Here is a 17,141-nt window from a genome sequence, read left to right on the forward strand (position 1 = left end):
GAGACGACCAGGTCGTCTCACATTCATCAAAACGTTTGATACGTTAGGTCGTCTCACATTCATCAAAACGTTTGATACGTTAGGTCGTCTCACATTCATCAAAACGTTTGATACGTTACGGACTACCTTCACCTGAACTTATATCAATGAATTGCCGTGTAAAACAACCAATAAGTAAGTGTTCATACCTAAATTAGCAGGAGTGCAATCAAGGAGGTGACTATATAAGCTCCACACCCCAGCTCTCTAACCACAAGCAACCGAGGCTGGAAACAAACCAGTGTAGCAGCAATCAGGCAAAGAGGGTTACAGTTCAAGAGCATATAGTAAGAAGATGTCAACTGCCAGAGCTCTAGCCACCATGGCGCTCTTCCTCCTGGTGGCACTCCCCACCTCTCACGCTGTGTCATCCCTCCGCTCAGGCCTCGGTGCCTGCCGTGCCAGCGGCTTCCTCCCAGGAAAGTCCGGCAATTGTGAGAAGAGCAATGATCCGGACTGATGTGAGGACGGAAAGAAATATCCATAGTATCATTGCTCGCCGCCGGTCAACCGCCGCCACAAAGGCCGTCCTGACACTTAACAGCTTCGAGAAGGGCAAAGGTGGTGGCGGTCCGTCGGAGTGTGACAAGGCTTACCATAGCAACAAGGAGATGGTCGTGGCGCTCTCGACAGGCTGGTTCGAAAACATGGGTCGTTGTGGCCACCGTATCAAGATCACTGCCAACGACAAATCCGTATATGCCAAGGTGGTGGACGAGTGTGACTCCGTCTACGGCTGCGATGTTGAGCACAACTACGAACCACCCTGTGACAACAACATAGTTGATGCCTCGCCAGCGGTGTGGAATGCCTTAGGGCTCGACCAAAACATCGGTATGGAAGGCATCACATGGTCCGACGAGTAAGCACCGGTTGATCCCTGTGATCTATGACTTGTCGATCCAGCGTCATGTACATGCTTTCATTGTTTATAGACATGCTTTCATTGTACACAGTAGCTCACCTATATGGAATTTCAGGCTCTGTATATGATCCTTGTTGATGTTACAAAATAGGTAAACAGTGCAACCTGTGAGAAGTCCCGTGTGGGCATCATCAAGCGCATTAGTGAGCACTGTAGTGCAGAAAGGGATTGAGCAATGGAGCTTGACAGAGTTACAGAGTAGAGCATCACAAACATAATATTCATATTTGCAGACTGTTTTCAAGTGGTGTTCACAGAGCAGATACCAAAGCTAGTTAAATTTCATAGAAAATCATGTGTCTAGCACATATCTACATTACAGCATGCCAGCAAATGAGTAAGCAGGGCCCGGTCCTCCATGATGTGAATTCAACTGCCACAACCATTAAGTAAGCAGTCAAATGGAACAGCTAGATCAAAGATGCATGGAGAATTTTTGCACTTGTTGCTGATTGACATTTGAGTAGCGCAATCCAGAGGGTTCCGTGATCATTAGGTTCTTAGGCTTTGCACAGACTTCTGATCTGGTATTTGCACCGACCATATCATCTCAAATGACTTCCACTAGTCTTTCACGAAACGACTTCTGATCTGGTATTTGTTTAATGCTGTGCATGGGTCAAAAACCTTTGTCAATACTTAATAACTTCATAACACTATTTATAGAAGATTGCCTAACATGAAAGGTTTTTAAAATAAAAAAAATGCATAGTGAACTTGCCTGTACAGAATTTCTTCACCACGTAGCTTCTTAGATATCCAATCAGGAGACAGATCCTCTAAAATATGCAAATGTTCTTCTATCTCTCCTGTCAAGGCATAAGCGAAATATGAGTAAGAGAAAAGGACAATCAGTACAGAGAAATATTAAGTACAGAAAGGTTGGAACTGTTAGATCAACACCATACCTGTCCCTTCTATCTCCAAGTTATTAGCAAGAATATTGTGAAAGAGTTCTTGCTTAGTGATTAGCGAACTCTTGGTAGATCCAGAGATACCGCAGACTATGTCGAACGTGACACGTAAAGAGTCTAGCTTTTCCTGGGAATTCGTCGAGGGTACTTGATTGGTTTTTTCTCTATCATTTTCCTGCAAGTAACAAGTTTTCTTGGTCAGAAAAAAAGAAGCAGACAGAAGACAGGTGACTTATGATTTCTTCCAAACTCTATTGCAATAGAAAAGGTGTTCAAGTTGCCTAACTATGGTAAAATATACGAAATGGAGACAACAAACAAAAATCTAGGTGAGTATGTGCTTTCTTATACAGTTACATTGCATTTTATCCCTGCAACAAAACCAAGTATTTCTCCTACTAAACCATCGGCATTCCTAGCTTTTATGACAACAAAGATGATTAGCATATTAGTGCCAGTTACCAGTACACTGATGCTGACTAATTCATAAGACAAACAATTCTGCGTTTTGGCAATACTTGGAAACAAATATATGAATACTGCAGAATTGCTAGCATGCCTCAGCTTTTATGATAACACAAGATGATTAGCATTTTACTGCCAGTTACCAGTACACTGATGCTGACTAATTCATAAGACCAATGATTCTGCTTTTTGGCATTAGTTCAGCAAAAAAGATATGAATAGTGCAGAATTGTTTAGTGCACTCCCAAATATCTTCGTCGCTGAACAAGTCCAATCTGCTCCCCCTACCTAGATTGTTGATCTAGAAGACTTGACACCAGTTACACTAATACCATGTTAATGAGACCAAAATGACATGCATAACATTGCACAGTAAAGTTTTTACAGGAATGAGAACCCAGAAAAATATATTTGCTACTAGTTATACAATTGTCAATGGCATTTAACAAATTCATCTCCCAGTATGTACTAACCCATATACGCAAACACATATATCATGGAATGAGAATAATTGTAAGTCACATAGACACATACCACCAATAAGTCAATAGAAGTGCATGTTTCTTCTGGGAAAAGGCATTTTCCAGTTGGAACCTCATCTTCAGTGACATCCTTGTCAAGTTTTGATGTGTCGATAGCATGATCAGAAGGGCTTTCATCATCGAGTTTTGATGCTGAGAACATTATTAGTGATCTGCGAGCCGAACTGGTAGATCGTGCTTCAGAACCATGCCTACATGAGGTATCGAATTTCCCAAGTGGAGTAGGCAATGGCCTTTTTGGTGTCTGCATTGCTGGTGTTTCAGCCATCAACGGTGAATCTGAGGTTCCTTGCTTTGGTGTACTCTCTTGATAGCAAGAGATCAAATGGCGGTTTGGGGTGTCAGAAATATTGGTCTTCACTAGAACGGGGACATGCTTACTAGAGCTTTTATTGGAGCCTCCTGTATCATCAGTACTCAGGGAGGTCACTTCTACTGGATCAGAAAGCAGTTGAGTCTTTTTAGTTCCTTCAGCAATCATTTTCTTGGACGTGAGCTTTTTGAAAGATTGTGGAAAGTGCAAAGCATTTGAAAATCCAATTTCAGAGGAATTTTCAAGAAATGGCTTGATAGAAAGACCATTATGTGGTGCCTCCAGACATAGCTTCTCACTTGAATCAAAGGGAGCTGGTAGTGTGGCCTCAGGAATATTGATGTCCTGCATACATAGAAGTTTCATTGAAAAGGCTGAGAAATCATCATGACCCTAAGACCATAATAATAATAAAATGATAGGTCTACTGGAGATGCAAAGGAACTAGAGTTGAGGTTCTAAGGTGCTCCATTAAAATTAAAACAAAAACAAAGCTCCACCAACTAGCAGATGAACTTAGTACCTTATGATGAGATTCCAGAAAGCTCAAAAGCTTTGAACGAAAAGCCTCGCAAATTGCCATGGACGGGGACTCATCAGGATTGCTGCATTCCACAGCGTCCATTCGAAGTATAATTTCCATGTCAGCATACATGCACAGGCTTTTCTCATCGTGTAAGAGTATCCTATTTATCTCGATTGCTTCTGGGAATAAATGTTTCATCTGAGCCAAATGAGCGTACAAGAACTTGCTGAAATGCAGAAAATATAAAAAACCATAATCAGACTCCAATGAATGAATAATGCTTCTCCAGACATACATTTCTTATTGTCATTAGTACCTCTTTGTGAGTACTTCCACTTGGGTTGCAATGTTCTTAAATGTAGCCATCTTCTTCCTCAGGCGCAACAACCTTATAGAACTCTCCATCCGGTTGAAAAGATTTAGCAAATTCTTATATCTGATATTGTAACAAGAAATAATGGTAAACAATCAAGGCTAGGCAACAAAAATATCCATGAGATCTAAGATGTGATGTAAATGAAAAAATGGCTCACTTCTCAAGAAGTCTGTTTGATTGGCTGTCAACAGAAGGGATATTGTTGTTATCATCTTCATCGTCTGTTTCATCCTCATCTCCAAACACCTGCTCAGCTAATCTGTCCTTGTACCTATCTGCAAGTAAATTCCTTGCCAGTGAGCTTATAATAATCCCCTTCCTTCCAGATTCAGGCGCCTCTGGAGTCGGGGATTCAATTTTGCTCCCAGAATCTTCCATATCAGTTTTCATCTTCTGCATAGTTGCAGGGCTACTTGAATCGTCATCATTAGGCATTTGATGAAGTCCTTTCTCAAGGTCAACGTGAATACTTTTCCCCTCACTCATTGTCAGCTCCACACACTACAATAAGGGGGTGACACTGTATCAGACATCTTTCTGCAGTAATGTGCTCAAAATCAAATGGATAACAAATGGGACTTGCATTGCATTTTGCGTAGAAGAATTGCATCGATAAATTGCAGATAACTGTACACTATATCACTATGAGCACATAGCAAGATTAGCAATATCAACCATTTAGTCACACTACCGCTCAGGTTTACTAAATTAGTGAGACACTGAGGTGCGCTTAAGAAGCTAAGATCTTGCAGACTATCTAGTACTCATGGCTCCAACACAAACAATTTTACAAACAAAAATACAAAACTCGCAAAATGCCTACCTGTTTTACCAAGATTACAAAAGACGTAATCCGGCGCGCTAGGCACTCGTGCGCGCTGGCAAATAGCAGAACACTGCCTTACGCCCTTACCCCCTTGGAATTAGGGTGTAGGTTAGGTCCTCTGGCAAGGAATCAATCTCTCCAGCCACGGGCGGAGGACCCAGTAGGGCAAGGTAGGGCGCCCGCTCTATCTTGATTTTTGCCTCAGTTAAATTGGGGAAGATTATGAAACGGGGATCTAAAGGGCGGAATCCGTTCGTGGGGTGATGGGAGGAGAAACGGTCGGGAGCGAGAGAATCGAAGGGGAGATCAACCTGCGGTGGAGGCGCTCGAGCGAGGAGGAAGACGAGCTAGGGGGCTCGGGCGCTCGGCAGCGGGATGAGTGGCGGCGCTCGCGCTAGGAGGAGAGAACGGGGCAGCCGGAGAGGAACGGTAGGGTTTAAAATCAGCCGAGCCCAACGGTTGTATTTCTGGCCATTTTATACAGTACGTCAGTGTGAATGAAGTCTCGGGCGATTTAGCAACTGGCCCAAACGTTACGGAGTAACTGGGCCGGCCGGTTTCACTTCCACCCAGCCCACGCCTGCCTCTTCCCCCGTCTTGGATCCTGCCCCTGGTCGTGATTCGTGAAGCAGAGCGGCGCAGCGGAAAAAAAGATGTCCGCCCCGCACGCCTCCCCCTCCGCCTCTGAGCTAGAGCTCGCGCGGGCGCAGTGCCGCGCGCTGCACGACAGCCTCGCCGCCTCGCCCTCGCTGCCGCGCCACCCTGCTCTGCGCTCCCTCCTCCGCCTCGTCGCCGGCGAGCTACGCTTCATCACCTCGAGTACTAACCACCCCGACCCCAGCATCGGTAGGCCACTCTCCTCCAACCTGCCCCACCTCGCGGCGCTCCACATCCTACTCACTCACCCCGCCGTGCGGTCGCCGTCCCGCCTCTCTCCGCTCCCGGGCGTGGACTTCGCGTGCGCCTTCCGCTCCCGCCCCGCGTGGGTGCTCCTCTCCGCGCGCAACCCGACAGGGCTCCGTTGGGTCCCCGGTAACGGCTTCCACTCCCGCGTCGCGGCGGTGCTCGATGCGGCGCGCTCAGCTCCGCCCGCCATCCGCCCTGAGAAGCTGGTCCTCGCCTTCGCCCGCGGCGTCGGCGCGGACATCGTGTGTGGGCTCGCTGACGGGTTCGGGGCCGTGGAGATCGACTTGCTCGTGGAGTTCGTTGGCGAGTCGGAGGTGGACGGCTGGGTTAGCGTCAGCTTTCACTCGAATGAGGAGATGAGGAGCTTTAGGGCGTTCGAGATTGACGTCCTGGATGGCGGTGGTGAATTGTTGTCACCGCCACCGCCCCCGGAGGTCCAGGTGGAGGAGGAGGAGAGCGTGGAAGGATTGGAGGGTTCGTTTGGTGACCTTTTGGGGATGATGAGGATGGACTCGATGGACCTGTTGAATTTAGACACGACTGCTCTTGTTGCCATAGTGTCAGGTATCAGCAATGGCGGAGTGGGAAAGCTGATGGGTGCACCCGAGGCGGATACCAGGGCAAGGTTCAAGTGTAACTACAAGTTCGTCATTGATCAGGTGGTTTGAAAATATTTTCCTTTCAACCTAGTAGAGTGTGTTCAGAAATAACCTAGTTTATCTTGTTAGTCTGATGTTCTTTCATCAATCTTGACCGTAAACATCGGCAATATCTAAGGTGCATAGTACTAAAGAATTGATATGGATTTATTTGTTAGACGCAGTGTATGTTAGCAAAAATATACAGCATTTGTATCTATAGTCCACATAACTTGTTAATCTGAATTCAGAGGAACATAGTGTCCATAGCAATGGGTGAAACCCCTTTCCTTTCGTATTTCTTTTGAAAAGGTGAAACTGGTTTTCTGATGAGCGTAAGTAGAGGACAATGTGGTAACAGAAGCAGTAAATCTTGTGTTGAATTAATAGGATGTTTTCATCCCTCTTGCAGGCGCAGTCTGAACTTCAATCTCCAATATTTGTTGAGTTGGGAAAAGCAGTGGATGGAAACAAATGTATCATATGTGAAACGGTTAGCTCAGAGTTCAAAGAAATTGTTTCAATGTGTGGTGGGCCTGAGGAGAAAACCAGAGCAAACCAGTTACTCAAACAACTTATGTGAGCTTTCTTATAGTACTTCATTTTGTTGAGTTGTTTCTTATATTACTGAACAATTTATGTGGGCTTTAGTGTTTCATAATTCTAATGGGCCTTTATCTGTCCAGTATCAACTCTAGTTTCCAATTTTGATTTCATCCCTGCTTGTAATATATATACATGACGGTCAAGTTTATGCAGCAGATTTACTTTCTGTGCTCTTATAAAGATCTGAATTGGTGATCTTCCGTTCACTCTCACTGAGATTACTTCTTAAGTTGCCAAGAAATTAACTACCGCACTTTATCATACATTCTATGTACTCCCTCCAATCCCTAATAAGTGTCTTGGATTTAGTACAAAGTTAGTAGACATATGTATCAGGATTCTTTTATTACTCCCTCCAGCCGGAATCACTTGTCACTGATTTAGTACAACTTTGTACTGATACATAGGTTATTTAATTGATATATATTTTTTGGGACAATTTTTTTATTTTGCACATAGTTAGGGACTGATGAAACAGGCATTTATAAAACTCGTGCAATACTGGAACTTCTGTACCTACGCATGAGCATTTAGCTAGTCTTTCATCGATAATTTTGCAGGATATTCCAAAATGTTAATTAGCATGATGCGCTTCTTTTCTAACCGAACTTTGCAGGATATACCTGTTATTTTATAAAACAAGTTTTTTTCTTTTTATTTCTGAAGGAGAAACTTTGAAGTATAGATTAATCTACGCACTTAGCAAGTGTGGCAAAACTAGGAGGAAAAAAATGAGGGGTGAATATACTTGCCATTGGAACAATTTTCTCACAATTTTGTCTAGATACATATATATCTAGACACGTTTCATTGTGTAGATTCGCTCATTTTGAAAAAATATCGACAATTATTTTGGGATGGAGGAAGTAGAATTTATATGCTATGCGCATAGGAAGTTTGGTCTGAACTTTGGATTGCTAACTAATTATCAACTCCCAGTTTCATGACAAAGTCAAATTTTCTTCCTCTTTTGGTCTGTTACACTTGCTTAGCGATGCTAAACAAAAGAGTTAACTTCACGCCACCTTAAGGGAAACTATTCCAATCTGATATGTTTTTATGTTTGCTAGCTAGCTTCTTAAGCTGTTTTCTTGGTTGATGGCTATGACTTTCCTTTTCCTACACTTATTTGTATTTCCTTGTAATGATATATTGGAAAATAGTAGCATTGTAAATCCTTACATTGTCAAGGTTTCTGTTTTTCATTTCATTCAGTCATCCTACTGTGGTAGTCCAAGAAATTAAGGAATGTTTGATGTGTTTGCCCTTTTTATCTCAATCGTCATTTCCTCTGTTTCCTGGCTGCCTAACAGTACAATGTAGTCAGTTGCCAGGATAGCAAATTTCAGCATAATACTAACATGAGATAGAAAATTGGTTTGCTTCTTGCACATTGATGCGTTCACCCTTTTTGTCTCATTGTTTGTCACTTCACTTTGTACTAGTTAAGTGCCTAACAGTACAATATAGCCAATTGTCCTGATAGCAAATTTCAGTGCTACAGTAACCCAATATAGAAATTTAATCAGCGGTATATGTTTGCTTTTTGCGCATTTACTAAGTGGAGACTAAGAGTTGAGAAAAGGATAGGATGAGCATCAAATAATTTATTTATTTATTTATTTTAGTAACCTTGATTAGCATTTATGCACTCTGTTGGCTTGTTGATTTGCCAGCTTTCTCTACAGTCACAGTAATATGCAGTGCATTCATCCATTTAGCTTTATCTTTTGCTAAACAAGGAAATTGTATTTGTCATTATTTAGTGTTTGTTGTCCATCTCCAGTGATTTCATGACTATGAATGGTCTTAATTTCATCCCCAATCAATCTACATCTTATTTAGTAATTGCTCTTGGACCTGCAGAATTGTCCCAGACAGTCCTTCACAACGTATGATGGATCTTCCAACAACAAGAAAGCTTGCGATGAAGAACAAAGTTGTTTTTGGTACAGGTGACCGCTGGCGTGCTCCCACTATGACTGCTAACATGGGGTTTGTAAGAGCTGTTTCACAGGCTGGTATGCCTTTGTTGACTGTTGAGCACAGACCTTGCGCACTGATTGGCTTGTGAAGGAAGATAGCCCATATTTTAGGTATTCCAAATCTAATGTTAAGAGTCCTGAAACTGTAGTAACTCTAGGTGTTTGTTATGCTTACAAAATTTTTTGTTCTAAGTTAGGGCATACCCGGATATCTGTACATAAATTTGTAGCTGGTCTCTGTAGTAACTGTATTGTTTATGCTCAGTAGTAACATCTCTGAGGTTGATGTTAGTAAATGATAATTTATATCTGCAAAAGTTCTGTTAAAGAATTGAGTTGACCTGTAGTCTACACTAAAAGGACAAGCATGAGAAATGAGAAGTTAAAACATCTTTAGGCTGTATTGTTTATGCTCTGTAGTGACATCTCTGCGGTAGATGGAAGTAGAATGCTAATTTATATCTGTGAAAGTTCTGTTAAAGAATTGAGTTGACCTGTAGTCTACACTAATAAGACAAGCATGAGAAATGAGAAGTTAAAACATCTTTATTTATTTATTTTTGCGCTGGAGTTAAAACATCTTTAGGTGCTGCATTTCTTTTATTTTTGCACAGGCCACAAAAATGCATAAATTTGATATATGTATCTATAAAAATTCTGTTAAAGAATGAGTTGACTTGTAGTCTAGATTAAAAACACAACTATGAGAGGTTAACGCAACATCTTTATGTGCTGCATTTTTGTTACGTTTGCGCATGCCATAAAAATGCACAAAACGTAACATATGCATATGATACTTACAATCATCTACATGTGTGATACCGTTTTGACATTTTCCAGATGCACGGAAGTTATGTTTTATGAGAGAGCTCAAGTGAGTCGGTAGGGGTGGAAATGGATCGGATGATGTCGTCCCCTCTTTCTTTACTGTATTTCGAAGCAAATGCTGATATGAATTATTTTCCATATTTCAAAACCAATGCGGATCTTGTTGAATACAATGGTGTCATTTGAATATGAATACGGGTGTTGTTTACTCGATTTGAGAAGCATACTGGTATGGAGTATGTTACAACTTATTAAGACAGACTAGGTAACAAATTTAACTCGGTGACTTTGACTCCTGATAATTGACTTATGAGTATAATAAATGAATGATGAAATGGTAGACGATAGCAAGAAGCCAAGAATACTTGACAATTCGCTTAGTTCCTAGGCTGGGTGTTTGTTTAACCTAAATTGACTAGTGTAACATTGTTTGGATACCGATGGTATACATCCTAGTCTGCCTTTGCTTCAAAATCATATTTGTATTTTCCTTCAAAAAAAAATCATATTTGTATTTGTAAAACAATTGTCTGGACTAGTGTAACATTGTCTGGACGTTATCCATATCCGTAGTTGTTTCCATTCGGATGTTGGACGCTTGCTTGCCATATTATTTGCCGACTAAAATATTAAGGATTTTGTCAGTTTCTACCTTGATGTAATGCTCACCTCAAATACCTCAATGTCATCGCTCTACTTTCCTTCACTCCATCCCGATTTCTGGTGGTGTAACCGTCTAGAATCTGTGGACAGTAGGCGAAGTTTGCGGAACTATAATTGCTGAAACTGCCATCTAGGCAGTCTCTGAAAAAAGCACCACAACGAATCTATACATTTAATTTGATCTTCCTATAGAATTGTTATCTTGAAGCGTTAGAGCAAATATACACAACACTAATTACGTCATCAAGAAAGCATTAGCTGGCCCTCTTTCTATTTGATGTCACAAAAAAAATGTTGTCTTGATACAACTTAAAGGAGTAAAGCTTACAAAAAACTAGTTTTTCACGGTGCTGCTTTCACCACCTACATTTTCATACAGATGAACATATATTTTATTTCCATGCCAGAAGTATGGCAAGCACACCAAAGATTCTAGACTTGAGTAAATAGTACCAGTAGACGTCTGTTCTTTAAACATCAAATAGATTTTTACTCAGAAGATCCCTTGAGCACGAAAAACCAGATCTAGTGTCTAAAACTTAGAATGTGAACTAATAATTTTTTCCACAGTGTATCAAGCTCCCAGCTCCCAAGAAAAGCCCGAATATTGCAGCGCTGCCAATTGTAGTTTGTCCAATGTGTCTGATCTTCAGCAACCCAGGGACCTGAAACAAAATCACACTGTTGAGCATAAGCTGAGCAGGCAGAAGCCAAGAACCAGCAAGGTTCCAAACAACCTGCCACACGGCACATGGTCCATTACTTCTTTCTGGTTTGTGAGCATCACATGGTTGCCATCTCAGGTGGCGCAGAGAGATTCAATCACAATTCAAGATGGCCCATGGGGAGAAACACAGATAAGGAATGGAAGTAAAAGAAGAAGAAAAACAGACTGATTATAGTAAAACGGGCTAGCTAGTCGTATACCATCACCAAACTGCTACCGTGTTGTATGCCCAAATCTACCTAGAAAGTCATGGGATTAACGAATAAATATGTTCGATTGCGCAGGATTCTTTGTTGGATATATGTATGTAGAGGGAAAAAATGTACTTTTAAAAGGTTGATGAAAAATGCATGAATCTTTAATAGAACTGTGGCATCATGGCAAGTGCTACCACCGGACCTCTTGTTGCTTGTTGATGTACACTACAGACTACAGAGTACACTCTACAGTCTAAAGATCAGTACGCCAGTATACCTACTAGCAGGGAAGCTAGCTTAATTAAGAGATCGAGCGAGAGAGCGGCAGCCAGTTACACTTCTCGTTAACAAACAGAAACTGAATTTTCACGCTGCAGACAAAAAGAATACTATGTTCTGAAGGTGTCATGAGTTTCCTATGAGCAGACTCCTGAGGAAAAAAAAAACTGGTGAACCATAACCCATCTGCTTCCAGTTGCCACTTCTCAGGTACAAAAAAAGTGCCTTGCACCCCTTTACCAACCAACCAAAATGGGAACTAAAAATCCTCTAGAAAAAATGGGTGTCAAATTCGATCACCAAACAAGACGCCCAAATTAAAGAAGATGTGAGATCTCAAATTGAGACTAGGAACTTGCTAATCCGTGTCCAGACAGAAGCAGTTCAACTCACAAATTACATGTCATGTACTCATGTTTGCTTGCTAATTAGAAACCAGCTAAATCCATGCAATATTTTATTAAGTGATGAGGTTCAGCATCACACATCAAATTATGACCTCGCAAACTTAATATTATCTCTTCCCGGATATACCCTTTTCCAGGATTATGATGTTCTGTCCTTTCAGTATTTATGTGTTTGAATAGTAGCATGTATTAATTAAAGAAAACTTCAAAAATTTCATACAGAGCTAACTGTTGATTTGCCCAGACAGATTGAAGTTAATCACGTAACAAGGATATGAGTACAATGTCATGGTTAAAATACAAATCATTTATATAATGCTGAAAATACAAATACTTTAGCATTCCGATTTATTTACCGACTTTGAGCACTGTGTTAATCTCTAAATTCTAGCACATCAAGTATGACATAAAAAACGAAGATTAAAAGAAGTGGTAGAGTGCTGCCACAAAGTAGTTTGGGTATTACTTACCCTAAGTCTGACAGCTTCGTAAGTCCCATAGACAGCACCTGCACAAAAAGAAAGAAAAGCATGTCCAATTATTTCCTTCATATTCATTCATATCCTAAGCTAGCCTTAATTCAGATATTAAGATTACTACAAAAAACGAATCAACACCAACAATAAGAAGCTCCATCGGACTTGCATTATGAGATTGTGAATAGTTCTAGAGTTGTTACAGCGAAGGAGCAAAAATAACTATGAATATTACAGAAACATCCATAAAACTACTGATCATCTAGCACAAAATAGCAGAAACAGTGAGTATGTCTCCAAGTCAAAAACTAAGGAGTAAGTATGCCTACCTTGGGATGTCATGTTTTCAAAAGCATTAAACACTCCAAAGTGGACTATTACTTGTCAACATCAATTGCCAAGATACACGGTACAAATAACATCAAAATTCTTAAATTTCGTTCCTAAGTCCAATCTAACTAAAAGGCAAAAACTTAATATTCTAATCTGCAACTCAATCCACATTAGCATAAAGCATCCCACTTAAATTACTGGTAAAGCCAAAAGGAACACGGAAATATTATCTTTTCACCCACTCCTGGTCCTAATTTACAACCACCAACAGATGAAACACCGCCTATCACACCAAACCAGCATTGACCCGCAGTTGGGCGAACAAGCAGGTTGTTCAGCATCTAGTCGCCACAGACGTGCCGTCTGCTTCTACCCTCAGAAGCTCCTACGTAGTACACAAGAATTCCTAACAAAACGCAACCAAATAAGCACAACCCATACCCCCACAATATACAGCCCTCACCTACTAGATGGAAGCAACAGATCAGCAGCTAACCGGAGCAGATCCCCGAATCAATCCAATCCCCAGAGGCTTTAGCCAATGTCTAAACGCGAAATCGAACCAGTACCAGGCGGGTTGGTTACAAGAGTAGCTAGGGTTTAGGGTTTTAGGGAGAGGGGAGGTTACCGACGGCTCCTCCGACCGCGCCGCCAATTGCGACTCCGGCGCCGACGCGCACCAAGCAGCTGTCGCCTCTCGCCATCCCCTCTCCTCTCGTAGCTTGCCGCCGCCGCGCTCCTCTGCTGCTGCCTTCCCGATGGAATCTTTCTTGCTTGGTAATCTTCCGCACCTGCCTTTGCCTATATGGCCATATGGGACTGGGCTGCTTTGCGTCAGTCCCTCGCTGTCCGGGTTTACGGATACGGGTCGGGCTTTGTTTTGTACTACGATTGGATCGGGCCCGGGTTCTCGCAGGAATACGAGATGAGCCTTCTGAGCCGTCCGATTTGCGTAGTTACGGCTTGGATTAGAGAATTCTGCTTCAGAAGATACACCGACCATTAAAAAAATACACCGACACAAATTACGTTTTCTTGCAGTGAAGTTAAAGAAAAAGCTTTCTTGGAGTATAATTTAGAGAATTTTTCTTGGGCTCAAAGTTTTGGAGCCTCTTTGGATCGAGGGAATCGAAAAATGTAGAAAAAGAAAAACAAAGTGTAAAATGTCACTAATATACAATGAATTCCCATAGGATTTGTACAAAGTGTAAAGTGTAAAATGTATTTTGATGGTCATAAGAAATGAAACGCATGATTTTTTATATGAAAAATAGGAGAGACGTAGAGGGAAATAAAGAAAAGGTGCATTGGACTTCTTGAAGAAAAAAAAGATTTTAAGTTCATATTAGATTTCCTATACTTATGACGGAATGAATGCATTCCATCGAATTTAACAGCCTCATCCACATGGTTCAAGGAAATCATATACTCCCTCCGACCCATATTACTTGTCCGGGGTAGGAAAATTTCTAATGATTGGAATCCTAAAACAACAAAGAGGTCTTTTATTCATAGTGTTGTATTAAGTATATTTTCTTTTCTTCACTTGCTATTGTTTTTAATCGATTTTCGTCTACAAAAATAGAAATGATACTTCGCGTGCGCTTATACAAAATGCAAATGTTTCCTATGTAGCTTGGTTACTGGTAGATGGTATCATCAAGTTTGCCACTAAGGGTATCCACGAAGGTAGAATTTGTTGCTACATCTTCTAGCTCTGCATATCATTTAGACTCGATAGCAAATAAAGTATGCACGAAGATGTACACAAGGAGTAAGCATTAAACTCGTCGGCATAGAAAGGTAATGACAACACTCCTTCACAAATGCCTAAGAAATATTATGCTTTTATGAATGAACTCTAAATTTTGAGGAGATACCATCATAAGATAGCCTCGGGGAAACTCATATAGACATTTTAAAAGAAGATATGGCCCCCAACCGACCCCCACCCCAAGTGCAATTTTTTTTTTAGGAAACACAGTACTGAAAGGGCATTTCGATCCCTAAGTGTTTTGGTTTAATGACAACATGACACGTGGACTAACCGTGTGCTCGAGTGTTTCAGATTTGAAACCAAATGGCACAAGATGGTTCGTTGCCCTCAAAAAGGAAAGAAGCGTAGCGGTGTTTAGCGGCTTTTTATTTATATTGAGTCGTAGGAACTCTGTACTATAAAGAGTGAGTCCACATGGGAAGGTAATGGATGAATCGGCTTCACGTACACAAATCTACCTTATTTTGCACCCACTAAAAGGCCTACCCAAAAAGTGAGAGAAGAAACCAAACTCCAAAGATCAGTTTTTGGGCTGCTAGAATTTCAGGGGAGGAAGTTCCGGTCCAACCAGGTGGAGGAAATTCCGGTCCAACTTCCAGTCGCTCTCTGTTAGCCCCTCAGGAATATGCGGAAGTTCCGGTAATTTGCGGAAGTTCCGGTTTGTGTCTACGTAGTGCATAACGGCTCGATTTGAGGACCCCATATAAATACCCCTTCGTCCCCAACGAGTCTTTTGCCCGAGCTTCAAGCCAAGAACAACCCACTCTCTCCCAAGAACACCAAAAGTCAATTCCGTCTAGATCTCCCTCCATAGAGCTTCCCCCTTGTTGATTCTTTGAGGATTGGTGGAGAAGACCTAGATCTAGGGATTCACCAAAGCAAAACGTTCATTCCCCTTGTTTCCTTTGTGAATTTTGTTACTCTTGTGATTTTGGGATTTCTAACCGGAAGGTGTCTCCTCAAGGCCACTAATTTTCTGAGGTGGTGCTTGTGAATTCGGTAAGTAGGCTCCAATTAAGTTGTGGAGACGTGCCCTTCTCCTCGGATTGGGAGCTTCCAATTAAGTTGTGGAGAGAGCCCGATCAAATTTGTATGGGTTGGCGTTCGCCCTCAAGGAAGCCATTAGTGGAGCTCACCTCGCCTTTGTGGTGTTGTGAGAGGAGAATATAGTGTGCCTTTGTGGCGCTTCTAACTTTGTGGTAGAGCACTCCTTCAAACGGAGACGTATACCTCCCAAAAGGTGGAACTTAGGAGTCAAATCTTCGTCTCCCGTGTGATATTCTTGCCCCTTTACTTACTTGCAAAAATTAATTGTTTATCTATTGCTTGTGTTTGTGCTTCGACTATTGCATCATACTAGGGGTGTTCATCGTTTAGACGATTTAGTGAATCCATGTATTGATGCTTGTATCCTTAAAAGCGAAAAGAAAAGTAAAATTTGTTAGTCGCCTATTCACTCCTCTCTAGTCGACCATACCGATCTTTCAAGTACAGACACAAGTACTCACACACACGCACGTACAATCACGCCTATGAACGCACGCACACACACCCTACTTCGATGAGCACCTCCGAGAGACTAGACCGAGATTGACGAAGTCACCACAGGCGCCTCCTAGTTGAGGAGTATGTCATTCTCACTGAAAGCACAACGCCGATTAAACCCTAAAATAAATCTAGAAAATGCGAGCACCCATGCCAAATCTGTGACTTGAACCTAGGTGGGGTTGGTTCCAACCTGAGCTAGGTTTAGTTCGCACCCCTAGTGTAAACATTGAACTCACACAAGATACTAAAGAGTGTCATGCGCAACTCTCCTCTGGGTATGCCAATGTTTTTATACTAGAACATTTTCCACCATATTTATATATGTGTAAAATATCAAATCCAAAATCAATCACGTTTAGTAGCAGCAAAAAAAAAACAATTTGACATGAATAGAGGTTTTTCACTGTTTGAAACTATTCGTTTGTGTATTTTTCTTTTTCATCTCTTCCAAACGCATCCAAGTTTGGGCTTGAAATTTTGCATGTTCGTGGAGAATCGGAACTCAAATATATGCTTTTTCTCAGAAATTTTTTGATACTTTTAAATATATTTACTCTATAGTTTTTATGTATTTTGCGCACTGTATGCACCGAAAGAGTGATTTTTATTCTGTAAAATATTTGTCACATGCTAGCTCGCCACGGATGCAACTTTGAATTCACGAGGGAGAAGAGGCAAAATTGATTGTCAGGTGTCAATTGTAGTAGCAGACGAAAGTTACAAAAGGCGTGGGCGCGCGGATGGCAGGAGCAGGACATGGCTTGCAACAAGTGGCACAAAGACTATTTTGTGTCTAACTCGTATCACTGACAACGCGTAAAGTGCTACGTGGAATCAGGATTTAA

At 41.5% G+C, this 17,141-nt stretch overlaps 4 protein-coding genes across 7 annotated transcripts; 2 read left to right on the forward strand and 2 right to left on the reverse strand.

Annotated features, from left to right (window-relative positions):
- Positions 1–273: 273 nt before the first annotated feature.
- Positions 274–999, forward strand: LOC112271995 (putative ripening-related protein 5). The gene has a single exon (XM_024462378.1). It carries the CDS (start codon positions 486–488, stop codon positions 903–905), a length of 420 nt encoding a protein of 139 aa, XP_024318146.1. The 5' UTR covers positions 274–485; the 3' UTR covers positions 906–999.
- A 170-nt stretch (positions 1,000–1,169) lies between these two features.
- LOC100827903 (CDT1-like protein a, chloroplastic) lies at positions 1,170–5,378 on the reverse strand. 3 transcript variants are annotated; one of them, XM_003574055.4, is made up of 8 exons: positions 5,238–5,378; positions 4,258–4,601; positions 4,041–4,160; positions 3,722–3,950; positions 2,878–3,543; positions 1,873–2,053; positions 1,686–1,773; positions 1,170–1,572 (listed from the first exon to the last, which is right to left on the reverse strand). In XM_003574055.4, exons 2-8 carry the CDS (start codon positions 4,584–4,586, stop codon positions 1,515–1,517), a joined length of 1,671 nt encoding a protein of 556 aa, XP_003574103.1. In that variant the 5' UTR covers positions 4,587–4,601; positions 5,238–5,378; the 3' UTR covers positions 1,170–1,514. The 3 variants fall into 3 exon arrangements, with proteins under 3 accessions (XP_003574103.1, XP_010234853.1, XP_024318145.1); XM_010236551.3 differs by lacking the exon at positions 5,238–5,378 and adding an exon at positions 4,924–5,196; XM_024462377.1 differs by lacking the exon at positions 5,238–5,378 and adding an exon at positions 4,924–5,196 and having other exon boundaries at positions 4,258–4,637.
- Positions 5,379–5,564: 186 nt separating this feature from the next.
- LOC100846112 lies at positions 5,565–10,110 on the forward strand. Of its 2 annotated transcripts, XM_010236552.3 has the most exons (4): positions 5,565–6,491; positions 6,883–7,049; positions 8,943–9,172; positions 9,902–10,110. In XM_010236552.3, exons 1-3 carry the CDS (start codon positions 5,580–5,582, stop codon positions 9,148–9,150), a joined length of 1,287 nt encoding a protein of 428 aa, XP_010234854.1. In that variant the 5' UTR covers positions 5,565–5,579; the 3' UTR covers positions 9,151–9,172; positions 9,902–10,110. The 2 variants fall into 2 exon arrangements, with proteins under 2 accessions (XP_010234854.1, XP_003571927.1); XM_003571879.4 differs by lacking the exon at positions 9,902–10,110 and having other exon boundaries at positions 8,943–9,464.
- A 682-nt stretch (positions 10,111–10,792) lies between these two features.
- On the reverse strand, positions 10,793–13,804 carry LOC100828211 (reactive oxygen species modulator 1). Its single transcript, XM_003574056.4, has 3 exons — positions 13,600–13,804; positions 12,633–12,670; positions 10,793–11,217 (listed from the first exon to the last, which is right to left on the reverse strand). Exons 1-3 carry the CDS (start codon positions 13,673–13,675, stop codon positions 11,104–11,106), a joined length of 228 nt encoding a protein of 75 aa, XP_003574104.1. The 5' UTR covers positions 13,676–13,804; the 3' UTR covers positions 10,793–11,103.
- Positions 13,805–17,141: the final 3,337 nt, after the last annotated feature.

The sequence above is a fragment of the Brachypodium distachyon genome, chromosome 3 (assembly GCF_000005505.3).
Source record: "Brachypodium distachyon strain Bd21 chromosome 3, Brachypodium_distachyon_v3.0, whole genome shotgun sequence".
NCBI classification, from domain to species: domain Eukaryota; kingdom Viridiplantae; phylum Streptophyta; class Magnoliopsida; order Poales; family Poaceae; genus Brachypodium; species Brachypodium distachyon.

Excerpts from the sequence above, each read along its gene's own strand:
- LOC100828211 (XM_003574056.4), bottom strand. The coding sequence starts at position 13,675 with ATGGCGAGAGGCGACAGCTGCTTGGTGCGCGTCGGCGCCGGAGTCGCA. Across the intron at positions 12,671-13,599 it reads CGCGGTCGGAGGAGCCGTCG|GTGCTGTCTATGGGACTTAC; the intron begins GTAACCTCCCCT and ends CTTTTTGTGCAG. Across the intron at positions 11,218-12,632 it reads ACGAAGCTGTCAGACTTAGG|GTCCCTGGGTTGCTGAAGAT; the intron begins GTAAGTAATACC and ends ATTTTGTTTCAG.
- LOC100846112 (XM_010236552.3), top strand. The coding sequence starts at position 5,580 with ATGTCCGCCCCGCACGCCTCCCCCTCCGCCTCTGAGCTAGAGCTCGCG. Across the intron at positions 6,492-6,882 it reads ACAAGTTCGTCATTGATCAG|GCGCAGTCTGAACTTCAATC; the intron begins GTGGTTTGAAAA and ends TCCCTCTTGCAG. Across the intron at positions 7,050-8,942 it reads CAGTTACTCAAACAACTTAT|AATTGTCCCAGACAGTCCTT; the intron begins GTGAGCTTTCTT and ends TTGGACCTGCAG.
- LOC112271995 (XM_024462378.1), top strand. The coding sequence starts at position 486 with ATGATCCGGACTGATGTGAGGACGGAAAGAAATATCCATAGTATCATT.
- LOC100827903 (XM_003574055.4), bottom strand. The coding sequence starts at position 4,586 with ATGAGTGAGGGGAAAAGTATTCACGTTGACCTTGAGAAAGGACTTCAT. Across the intron at positions 4,161-4,257 it reads TCAAACAGACTTCTTGAGAA|ATATAAGAATTTGCTAAATC; the intron begins GTGAGCCATTTT and ends TTACAATATCAG. Across the intron at positions 2,054-2,877 it reads CTTCTATTGACTTATTGGTG|GAAAATGATAGAGAAAAAAC; the intron begins GTATGTGTCTAT and ends TGTTACTTGCAG.